The 12,246-nt window shown below is 43.8% G+C and overlaps 1 protein-coding gene across 1 annotated transcript in view; it reads left to right on the top strand.

The window, feature by feature from the left end:
* The first annotated feature begins 8,401 nt into the window (after positions 1 to 8,401).
* Positions 8,402 to 12,246, top strand: part of LOC136441164 (UPF0764 protein C16orf89 homolog) — a 33,466-nt gene continuing 29,621 nt past the window's right edge. The window contains exon 1 of the mRNA XM_066437264.1: positions 8,402 to 8,875. Within this exon, the coding sequence (XP_066293361.1) occupies positions 8,593 to 8,875 (283 nt within the window). The 5' untranslated portion in view covers positions 8,402 to 8,592. The remainder of the gene's footprint in view (positions 8,876 to 12,246) is intronic.

The raw sequence follows: 12,246 nt of genomic DNA, 5'->3' as shown, positions 1-12,246 counted from the left end.
ACATCCGTAAGTAGTCCATGGCTGAGCGCCTACAGATTTCCAATTGAAAGTTAAGGCGGATAAGGATCGGCCTGTCATGTCCGACTGTTCCCGGATATATCCGATAAAGCTTCGAAATCAATTTAGCCAACTTTTTCATAAACCTCAGTGCGATAGAATGATTCATATGTCATATCCAACCGGCCGTGTAGTAATTCAATATTCTACGAGCAAAATGACTACTCTTTCTGTATTTGTATCTATCTATAGTATATAGTCGGTATACGTAACCGCGTAACACACCAGATTCGCAGGCACGCGACGTGGAGCCAGCTGGTTATACTATACGTACGGAACGATGTGTCACACCTAACCTTTGCATATCTAACTGTAAGCGTTGTTAAAAGCTATCTAGTGAGGATGCAACTACTGTAATTGGTGGCAACAAATTCCACTCTACGAGAGTTGTAGCAAAATACACATTTTTGAACACATCAATCTTAGGTTGATAACCCTGTTTACAATAGTTCGACTTTTCCTTGTATTTTCCTTGACACTTGACGATATGACTTTTTTGCCTTTCTTATGATCTATGGTACTTTTGCCAAAGCTCCTTGGTAACTGATAAGTAAATGAATAAAATATACGGATTAGAAATTAATAAAATAGAAGGATTAGTGCCGCCTCAGTGGCCAGTTCTTTCATTATCTGATTATCGACCATAATAACACATGTACAGTACATAACATGGTCTAGTGTTGATACGATAGTGACCTGCCTTGATATCTCACATATAATGTCCTAATTTCAGTGCACATAATATATAACTAGGTAAAACGTGGATTTGTAGTGTGGTTTTACTGGTGCAAATTATTCACTTTACGGTTAACTACGTGAAAGTGTGCACCAACATTCTACATTGCATTGGTCCATATATGGTGTATAGATTCAATGAGGAACTGCTTATTTCCGTATCTACGATTACTTTTTCTAATTTCGAAGCAGCAGATGAGTGAATAAGCACAACATCTGGATTTTTGTGTTGTCTTTATAGATTATGGCCGACTTTACGGCTATCGACCATACCGGCCTACTACATGTCATACTAGTTTATTTGGTACTTACGTGATGCTGGCCTGTTGTTTGTTTTTCTTGACTCATGATCACCTGTTCTAAAGCCCGAATCTAAGGGTTAGCTATCGATAAAGTGAAATACATATACAACTGTTCTTTCGCTGGCAAACTACTAGTATTTCATTTTCCAGCTATTGGCTACAACAAGTCCAGTACACTAGGTAGTTTATTTTGTACTTATCTGATTGTAAACTGCTTTTATGCCCATGATTCATGATATCCTGCTCTGATTCCGTTTTCCGTGATAAGTAAATAAATGCAATCCGTGGATTAGTAATGAATAAAACACGCGGATTAGAGCTATGTCTCGGTCGCCGACTCTTTCATTATCCGTTTATCGACCATCCCAACCCCGTTCCCAATCAGTACAGCGGATCTGTGTATTTACCGAAATACACTAAATGCCAGGGATACACGAAATACACATGAAGATGAGTGAAATATACCGAATTACAGTATGATTTTAAGAGTATCATAGGTTGCTATATTTCGGCATAGAATAATGTATCTATGGCCCTGGCGACAATAAAAAGACAGAAAATGCCGAAGATTGTGATACGTGTCAATGTGCATTTCGTGTATTTCGGTAGATACACGGACCGAGTACAATTGAGTCGTAACCATCCCACACGGCAAGCTGTGCCGGCTTTTATTTCTCACGGGTATGGCAGTCACGTGACGTGCGAGTGGTTCGGCCCAGATTCTATCGGTTTTCGTAGGTAATATGAGCACCCCATTAAACTACTTTCGCGTGGAAATAAAGGCACGATGTTGAGATGTTCTCAATATTAGGAGGGATTTGAACAACGCCATTTGGTAGAAAGTTGGCCAGAAATGTGTGTCAGAGGACTGGCTATGTGCAACTGTGTGGCATTGCTTTACATGGTACTTCAGACACGATTTTCGTTCTTATGTATCAACTCCGCGACGGACCGCTCAACATCAGCCATTTTATGTGCGGCGTTACCATTTAAGTCCTTTTGCATGGAATTAACGGCGTCGAGATGTTCTTGATATTAGACCTACCGCCAATTAGCCTAAAGAATGTAATGTGATGTGTAAATATTAATGTGCAGACCATAGGAAGAACACCCTCTTACGAGGCTAAGTAAAACTCAAACCTTGCATGGCTGGTGGTAGCACGTCGTCAGAACACAATGAGGTAATTGAACCTATTATAACTGCCGAATCTGTTTTGTTTTCTTCGGTCAGCGTTGCATCGGGGTAACGGCCGCTGCATGAGATATGTCTTTCGACACAACTAACTGAATCTGTCTACGAGATATTAACCTTAGATACGTGAACACGGCCTTGAAAGCGTTCGAATTCTGCCGACGTGCTGCTGATGGTCGGGCGCCATGTTCAGTTATGTGTAACCGGGCATACAAGCGGCGCCCGTGACTTCCAGTCATCTTTAATACATGACATACAGCAGGCCGTGAGTGGCGAGGGTCAGACGGGAACACCGCGCTCGTCGTATTCTTACGGGTCAATTGGACTGACCCACCGAACACCGGCAGGGCGCGGCCTCAAACGAGTGGCTGTGATTTCTACATGTTTTCCAGGGCAGAGGACTTAGATGAGATTGGGGAAAGTAATTGTACAAGTTCGTCTGAGGCCGTCCCGTGTGTTAAGGTGGCGAAATATCATCTGATCCAGTTCAAGTCACGGTGATTTGCCTTTCTTGTACATGCTGCGAATCGCCTGCAATTTTAAAGCTGGTAGATTATACACCGAAAGAATAGAAAAATCAGAAAACCCCTATCCACGGGTTGATGACCTACATTTTCATCCAAGATGTAATCTGTATTTGGTGACCTGTGTGTCACCATTTTGTCAAACTTCAGTTACCTGAACATTGGCTTTAGGTATGATGGCAGTAATGCCATACAGCATACTGATGTTTGAGGGGACAGTTGAAGAGCAAGTCCTACAACAAGAAAACTTGAAGAATCAACGGAGATTCATCATTTGGCATTCCATCAATAGGGGCGTGCAGTTTGCATGGTTATTGTAAAATTTTCCAGATGGTTTGCTGTGCAATATATTTCATCCAATCGCCTTGCAACAAAGTGTCTTTTCTTCTTGTAAGAAGTAAATCACGAGCGTGTGGTTATTTTCAGACTGCTACCTTACTGTCACCCCCTGCAATGTAATCCTATTGATTTTTGTGGAACTAAAGAATGAACCAGTTGCTTCATCCATCATTGTAAACATTTATCATCATTAATATATTAATCTTCTAGTCACACGAAAAGTTTTCTGTCTTTTGTTTGTTTCGCGTAGCCGATGAACCATCTTTAGGCGTAACACACCATTTTCGTGCATTTGGTAAAACCAAACTGCAAGGTTTTATCCACTCACACCAGGAAGGACCCTCACTCATTTCTTTAAGCGTGGTGGGTTCTTTAACGTGCACGAGGTGTGGCTCTCTTCAAACATTGGACCTCCGGCTCTACGTCCCAGCTGAGAGGATGTCCCTAGCCGAACCAAGGTACTCATTTTGAACTGAGTTGAGTAAGGAAATAGATGTAAAGTGCCTTTCTCAAGGGCACAACATTGGGGTCTGCTACGGAAACCCAAACCCTTTAAATTGGAAGCCAACGGCCCTAGCTATGCATCGATGAAGGTTAGACATCCATGTGATAAGATACGAAAGGTAACAGTAACTCAACCAACTAGATAGATTTTAAAAACATCTAAACGTTTTCAGATAGCATCTACTAACTACCGTCATTGACTGGACGAGCTTTCTTGTTTTGGCAAAAACAATGAGTTTATATGCAAATGAAAACAAATTTTAGATACTAATATTCAAATAAGACACAATGATAAGAAAAAGTCAAGACAAAGTTGATAGTCATGAAGTCTCTCCGAAAACTTTCCGCTCCTCCCCCCCCCTCCTTCTACAGTAGAACTCCAATGTAGAGTAGCTGCAACACACAGTGGCACCTGTCCTCCCGCGTACGTATCCGCCCCCCTCATGTTCAACACTGTCCTGGTATGAAAACGGCAGGAAAATACGAATATTTGAACACATCAATATTACTTTTTTTTCTACTTTCCTCCCCCGGCTGCGCGCCGCGTGACTTCCCAGACAATCACGTTAGTGTAGCAGAACTGATTTCCGCTCATGTATAATTGACGAGCGCCTCGCGTGACGCATGGCCGCTGGGACGCCTTGTCTTGTATCAAATACCTCGGCACAGATAGCCCGAACTGTAGCCTCCTTTCCAGGCCTTTTAGGCGGCGCCGATGCTAATTTTTTTGGGTAGCGATGATTGGCGACTATCAACATATCGGGGCCAGGTTTTTTTGCTGTGGAAATCGTATTGCAACTCGGACCTAGCCCCAAATATGTTGCAAATCGCGAATCAGCGCTCCCCAAAAAATTAAACGCCGGTGCCGCCCAGAAGCCCTGAAAAAGAGACCACAAAACTGCAGGATCCACGAGTGGGACTCCATAACGCCGTTTTATCTGCAAATCACGTACTGCCATCTAATGTTCTGGTTACTGTCATTTTCCGCCACATTGTACGACCAATGTTGTAGAAAATGTGCAGCCATTTATTTGAATACGATTATTGGAATAGGTACATTAGGTACAGATTATACCAGGTGAGACCGCTGATGAACCATTCAGTGACCAAAACTTTGATAGATCCCTCAACGGGTCCGCAACGGACTTTCAAGGAGCGCTCAGTGATCTCCGAGGTCTTTCAAAGATTTCGAAAATCCTTCGATGATCTCCAACATGATTTAATGATCTCTCAATATTTATTTTACTGATCTCAAAGATCAATCAATGATCTCTGCTTAGTAGTATGATGTCTTCTAATGATCTCAATGACCAATGATGTGTGACTGCTCATCCGTTTCTTGACAATTTCCGTCCGAACTTCCTGTAAAACTTGGCGTGCAAAAGACACTAAATACAATTCCAAAACGCCGGCTGTGGAACCTACTTTGCAGGCTAGGCATCAGGCAGGTAGCGGAGTGTCAGGCTCTGGGATGTGTTTCCATCAGATCTGACATACTATCAGGCACCATCTGTTCCTATGAAACTTTGAAACTTTGTTAGACCGTACGATCCGCAAAAACAGAATTTCTGTCTGGAGAGATAGATACGGATAACATCAAAATGCTTAGGGTGGAATAAAAGAAATCAAGTTGCATTTTTTTAAGTTTTCTAGAGCAACATGAACCATCAGATTTTTAGGTTGAAGATTTCCTTGCCAAAGGTTAGAAGAAAGGCAAGGCAGCGTAACAGTGTTGCTCACATAGAATAGACAAAAATTATACCTCCTATTACATAATACAACATAAATCAAGCAACTCCATATTAGGTTCTCTAAAGCTCCAGACAGTTCATATAACATAGACTATCTTTCACCAGGGATTGAGAATTGAAGCCATCTGAAACGTCTAACTCTTAAGAGAACCTATCGAGTTGCTTGAATTTATCATGTATTTTACAGTTTATGTTCTACTTCTACTTCTACTTTAGGTACTGTTGGACTTCCCCCGATCTCTAGAACAATTCAGAAAAGAAGACTGGCCCTTGCTGGCCATGTAGCACGTCATGAGGAGATGGCTGCCAAAGTTCTCCTCTGGGAACCTGATGCAAAGAGAAAAAGGGGACGACCGAACCTGACACTTAAGAAAGTCTTGGAGGAGGAGGTTGGGTTAAAGGACTACAACCTGCTAGCCGCCATGCTTGATAGAAATGCATGGTTAGACATTGTGAATGGCACCTCGTATGAGGACGACCTGAACTGAACTGAACTGTTCTACTTGGATGTCTAAACTTCATCGAAGACATTTCATTGTGATCAGATCTTACCAATAGCAGCTACCCAACAATTCGATCTCTTTCAAGCCTAACGCTAGAGTTCTATAAAACCTGCGCGTTCCCACCTGCACAACAGTGATAAAGGTTATATCGGTAGTCTTATTACTCGTCTCCTATCTCGTAAAAACGATGAATAGTTGACATCGTCTATTTCCGTGTCTTCAATTACCAGTTCCCTGGCGTTATAGACTATTCCATATCATTTAACTGTTCGTCCCTTCCGATTCAGGACCGTTAATGTAAATATAGCGACACCAATGCCGGATTCTAATCCAGGACAATCATATGCTTACTTGTTTATAATTGGGCCATAAACTCCAGTTATCAGTACGGGCTGGAGCAATAACGCCTGTAGATGTCCTGACGGATGGAGGCAGTGCGGGTGTATTTGTTATTTTTATATCCCTGGGCTTTAGGAAGGGGTTTTACGGGTGTTAAAGGTACCGGGCGGATATGGCATCATTTCCGTGTCAAAATATCGTATCAAAATACGTACCTTGAACTAGCGAGAATACGTCTATGAGAAACGTATTTGTACTACAAAAACGATATCGGTTTACGTCTACGATATCGTCTTGGTACCAAAATACCGTTATATTCCGTTATACACAACAAACCCACATTTTTTTGTACATACGCAATGTAACGGTATCTGTATCCCTGGACCATATCGTAGACGTAAAACGATATCGTTTTCATTGTCAAAATACATGTAAGTATATCGTAGACGTATTTTCGCTGTTACGTTTCCTAATACCATATTTTGACACGGAAATGATGCCAAAGGGTGGAAAGGCGAACGAATTGTCTCATCAAACCAGGTCAGATGTGCCTTGCTGGCGGAGGGTAACAGCCGCGCGGAGGCTACGTATGTACACAGGACAGAATACAAAACTTGCAACAAACATGATGCATTAACATATAACGATATGATAATGAAGTAATGGATATGGAAGCAAATGGTTCGGTATGACAGTAAAATTGATGGAGGCCCATGTCCGGACCCTTTACCCGATGGTGAGATTTGGACACACTAAAGCTTATGACTTAGAGAGAAAAATCAGGAATCAAAGCGTTTTGAACTAATGATGAAATTTTGGGTGAAAGACAAAATTCAGGAAGCGGTTTAACGGGGGACGGAGGTACCGAGGCGGAGAGACGAACGAATTGTCTCATCAGACCAGGTGTGCACTGCTGGCGGAGGGTAACTGCCGCGCGGAGACTACGGAAAATCGATATTGCCAAACTTATGGGCCTCGGTGTGTACACCATATGAGCGGTGCCAATATCAGCCCGCTATTGGGAATATATGCATTACAGTCATATCTACAAGTCCATAAATATTGTGAGCGGAGGAGGAGGTGCGATGCCATTATTGTATAATTAGACGCGTTCTTTATGGCTTTTTTGGATATTTACTGGAGGGAATGGTTGAAATTTGTGTGTTTATGACTAGATGGAATAGAATGATGAATAGGGTAAACATTTTTCTTAGATGATTATTATGATCACTTATGGTAGACAATGATGAACGATTCTCTTAGAAGAGAACATAATTATTGTCATGTAACATTGGTGTTTGGGGTGAAGTAACTTGGCAAGTAAGTTAAGATAAACGAGTTGGTTATTTAAAGTATAAATGTAGGGATTACATGTGTCCTCCGTTTTTCACCCCTTTTACAGAGACAATTCAAACGGATTATGAAATTATCTCATCCATTCATCAACCTAACGTGGTTTGCGCGGCCATATTTCCCAGGTGGTGCATTAACTCATCTAACCCTATACCCACATCCCTCTGTTAATTCGTCCCTTTGGAATTTATAGTCAATATCAATGTATTCTTCTGTCATCTGCCGTTACTACAGCACTGTACACTATCTGCCGCCGTGCAGTTATACATGCGTCCTCTAAACCAAGCTTTTGTTCTTCTCCTTATGTGGTTGCTGTAACAGTTTTCTTAGCTTTGTCCCCAACTCCTCTGTCTCTAAACCTTCGTCTGTGTCCTCTTGTTTTTCCGTAGACATCACCACAACTCCCTTTCCCTTCTGGTCATATCAGCCATGCTCCCTTACTTGATTACCAGATTGTCAAAAACGCCAATACCAACTTCCTTTGCTTTTTATTACCTCCCTTCAGATTACGGAAGCCGTCCTCTCCCCTCCCTTCCGCTCAATCACTCTCTCCTCTTATGTATGTTTCCCCACCCCCACACTCTGTATCCCTCTCTACCATTCTGCGGAAAGGAGGCTTCCCACAGACGAGTCGGGAACCAAACTGCTCTTAAGACGACGGAAACCGCCCTCTCCCTTCCCTTCCACTCAGTCCCTCTCTGCTCTTATGTACGTTTTCCCACTCCGCCTGTCTCCCTCTCCCTACCATTCTCAACAGAAGAGGGCCGGGTCTCCTCAGACGAGTCGCGAGCCAAATTGAGCAGTTAGTGTGACGTTTATCTGGCACGAGACAGGCGGAGGACTAATTCCACCGACGGCGCAATCAGGGCCGGGTCAGAGGTCGCCCCTTCACGCCTGGGCTCCTGAGGGGGCTGCGAGATTTGGAGAGACTCGCGCGTGGAGCGATAAGAAGGTCCATGCCCTGCTCTACCGGCAGTTGTTAAAAGGTTAACGATGGGGGTAGGAAGGCAAACTCGGCTGGTCCTGTTGGCGCTGTGTGCAGCAGCCTTGTGGTCGGGCCCGTCTCAGGGGACACCGCACCGCGGGGATACACCAGGCGGGCGGGGGGAGAGGGAGGTCCGCCCGGCTGGTAGGGGAGACCCGGTGGGCAGATCGGACAGGCAGGACCCGGCGCTGTGGGACGTGGTGGAGGCGCTGGAGTGGACCGTGGACTTCTTTCGGCGGTCGTACCGAGACATCAACCTGGACGGACTGTACGGGCTCAGGATAGCGGAAGGTCAGTTCTGTTTGTAGATTTAGCATTTTACACTCAAAGGCATAAAGTTTATACTTATCTAAATGGTATAACTAATAGCTACCTTTTCAGGTTTCATCGGTGCATCTTACACCAACAAGCTTAAGCTGGTATCTTGTCTCTCAGTCTGGTTTTAAAGCCTTTAATTGATATGAATGAGGGATGCGACACGATTTGAGATCTACCATATTACACTGAGTCTACCCGTTTCAAACGGTATCGTCCCAATGATAGTAACTATCGTGAACCCACGATGATATCACAAAACGCTACAACTTTCCACCCCAGTCTGATTTACACGGAGAATATGGCTACTTTCTGTGGCGACAATAACGGCGGGTCGTTCTGTAGGTTGTTACATTGATCTACTGTCAGAACAATCCCTGCAACAATCTGTTACCAAGTCCCTTTGTGGCAATCTGTTCGGCCGCTTACAGACCTTATATGGGCACCGGCGGCCACCTGCACATACCTGCACATTGTTACAGGTGTGTGCCGGTCTGAACACACCTTTAGCAGTCTGACAACGATTATTCACATAGGTGAGAATCGATAAGGAACATTAAGGTCTTAAGAGATCGGCTAGGTTACCCTAGACCTGAACCATTAATTTTCATTACGACCCGGGTCTAGATCAACCTGTAACAGTTTATTAGTGATAGATTATAGGACTGCGGGTCGCCCTCCTATCGGCCACATTGCCGCGAGGAGATCCCCTGAAGCATCCCTCAGCAGCGCTCAGTTACTGCCGGGGTATCGGCGTATCGACGTTATCGGGTTGCCGGATCGCCATCCGAGTGACACCGGCCATCTGTAACCGGGTCCCCGGGCTGCCGTTCATCGGCGCACTGGATTGGGGGGAAGCGCAATTGGCTCCGACATCTGCCCCTGACCCCGAGTCAATCCGGAAGTTCAATTACTTGGACAGCCCGGTGAGGGAGAATCCCGGTGTCGCGCCGAATTTCTGCTCAGACAAATCTTCGCTACGTGGGGTGCGGTAGTGCGGGTGCCTGGATTTAGAGGGTTAGGGTGGGGTTTAGGTTTGATACTAGGGTTAGGGTTAGGACGGGTCTTAAGCTATGTTAATCAAAGTCATTGGGTAACTGATATCTAAAGCAACTAGTTTAGCACCCCTATACGGTATTGATAAAGTGTCCTTATTATCCCTATAAAGCGTCGGAGCAAATACTTGGCAGGGTTAAAAATCTGGCTTGACACCGGGCTGCACAACCAACACTAATGCTCACCGACAGGACAGATTTGTATCCGAAAAAGGGCCGGAAATCGGCCATCAAACAAGTTCGGTACAGGAGTTAAAGTGTTTCTGGCATCTTGTTGACAAAACGCCCGGAAAATGGCCATGTGTGAGATCATTGATTTTGTTAGCGTTATCTGATTGTTTAAAGCGTTAATAGACACCCATTTCGTTCGTCACTGATTGCTTTGCGCTCTTCGCGATCCCGCGGGGAATTCGGCATACACATCTGGGAATCAGTTGCAATATTAACCAAACTTGGTCATTATTGGTCTGAATTATCAATGAAATGAGCGAAAACTCCGCTAACGCAGAGGGAATCGAAAGTGGGGCAACGCGGCAACCTTTTAGAGCAGTTTCTAATTACAGCATGCGATCCTAGACCCGGCATTAATGATTTAAACGGCACACATGAATATGAAGTATCGTGGATACAGCCGGGGTGAATCAATAGTACCGGGTCTTCTCGCTCCCTTTCTTGGGGCGAGAGATCAATGGACGTCGTTGGTCCGGCAAGCGGGAAAATTAGGACAATGGAACCTCTTGTATCGAGGGCAATAGTTGTAAAGTATTCAGTCAGGAGCGAAGGTCGCAGAGATACTTAATGCGACCTATATTTTGTTTCTTTTGATTTATTTACTTATCTGGATTGACCCCATTTGTGGACGGATTGACATGGCAGGTGGCCTTCACTTGTTCAAGATGTCAGCCCAGATCTAGGCTGTTATAGGTTTAAACCACTTACACCGGGAAGGGCCCCTACTCTTGTCGATAGTTAGTTTCATGGGGATTCTTTAGCGTTTGGCCCTCCTTAAACAGGGGGCCTGCAGCTTTACGCTCCATTCGATAAGATGTTCCTAACCGTAGCATTTTCACCTGAGTCAAGTGAGGAAATAGGTGTTAAGTGCTTTTCAATGGGTCAACATTGGGGCCTGCTAGGGATTCGACCCTAGAACCTTTAGGTTATAAGTCAACAACCTTAACCACAAGAGCACCTGGCGCTGTGATATTACAACTTTAGCTGATACCTTGGCAACCGCTTTTCGTAGTCGTAGCACTTCCCGACCACCATAGAGAATATAATGTGACGTCTTGGGCGATGTCATAGGGTTATACATTCGTATTCTGCAATCTAAACCTCAGCCTGAAGGAACGGAAGGGATCGGGAAAAGCAAACACCAATTACAGTTTTGTTTTCTCTCAAGGCATAACCATCGATCTCAACATCGATCACAATACTTCCTCAGGATTGTCTGCTAAGTTTCCTCATATGCGAGATGCTTGTTTTTTCTTGCTTTTGAATTTTTTAAGATGTGGTTAAATGTGGTTGGCATAGCGTTGTCGCATTGTACTTTCTTAAGTCTTGTTGTAGCTGATCATCATAATAATATAGACTTACTTACAGAGAAAACTTATATGCTTCTGATGTAGGCATCCCCATCGAAAACAATTTGGAAACGAATAATCTTGTTTGTACCGTTTTCCAGAGATGTCTGGAATAACTATCGTTGCAATGGTGCATTTACCTGCATTTCAAATATTATCTTAGTTGTGTGCCTAAAAATTGCCCGAAAACCCCCTATTGCAAATGGTTGTTATTTCTTGTTTGTACCGTTTTCAATATTATGTGTTTGACATAACTACAGTACTATGGTGTCTTTTATTACGCTTCCAGTGGTGTGAGACTTTCAAGCCTCAAAACTGCTGACGTGGAATCATTTTCATCTTTAGAGTAAACTTCTCCATCGAGAGACATTTACGGACGGCCCCTTATTTCCACAATAGCAATAGCCCGCCCGTGGTTATTGCAGGAAGCGGCTGATTCCAGGTAACTGCACCTGGGGGAGTTCTGTGATGTATGTACCAACGGTGATGTCTGCATCAGATATCTGTGATGATAGAACAGGAAGAAGAAAATGTAGGTTATATTGGTAGCCCCGAGAAGAAACGTGTTGAAAATGCAGTTCACACTGCCCGTCCTTTCTTTGCAAAATCTGCCCTTTCGTCAACTATAAAAAAGATGATAGAACAGGAAGCAACAAATGTAGGTTAGTTATATTGGTGGCACCAAGACAAAATGTACAGGAAATTAAGTTGT

Source organism: Branchiostoma lanceolatum, chromosome 9 (genome assembly GCF_035083965.1).
Source record: "Branchiostoma lanceolatum isolate klBraLanc5 chromosome 9, klBraLanc5.hap2, whole genome shotgun sequence".
NCBI lineage: Eukaryota > Metazoa > Chordata > Leptocardii > Amphioxiformes > Branchiostomatidae > Branchiostoma > Branchiostoma lanceolatum.
The sequence above is the reverse complement of the archived record's forward strand: the minus strand, read 5'-3'. Positions and strand labels throughout refer to the sequence as shown.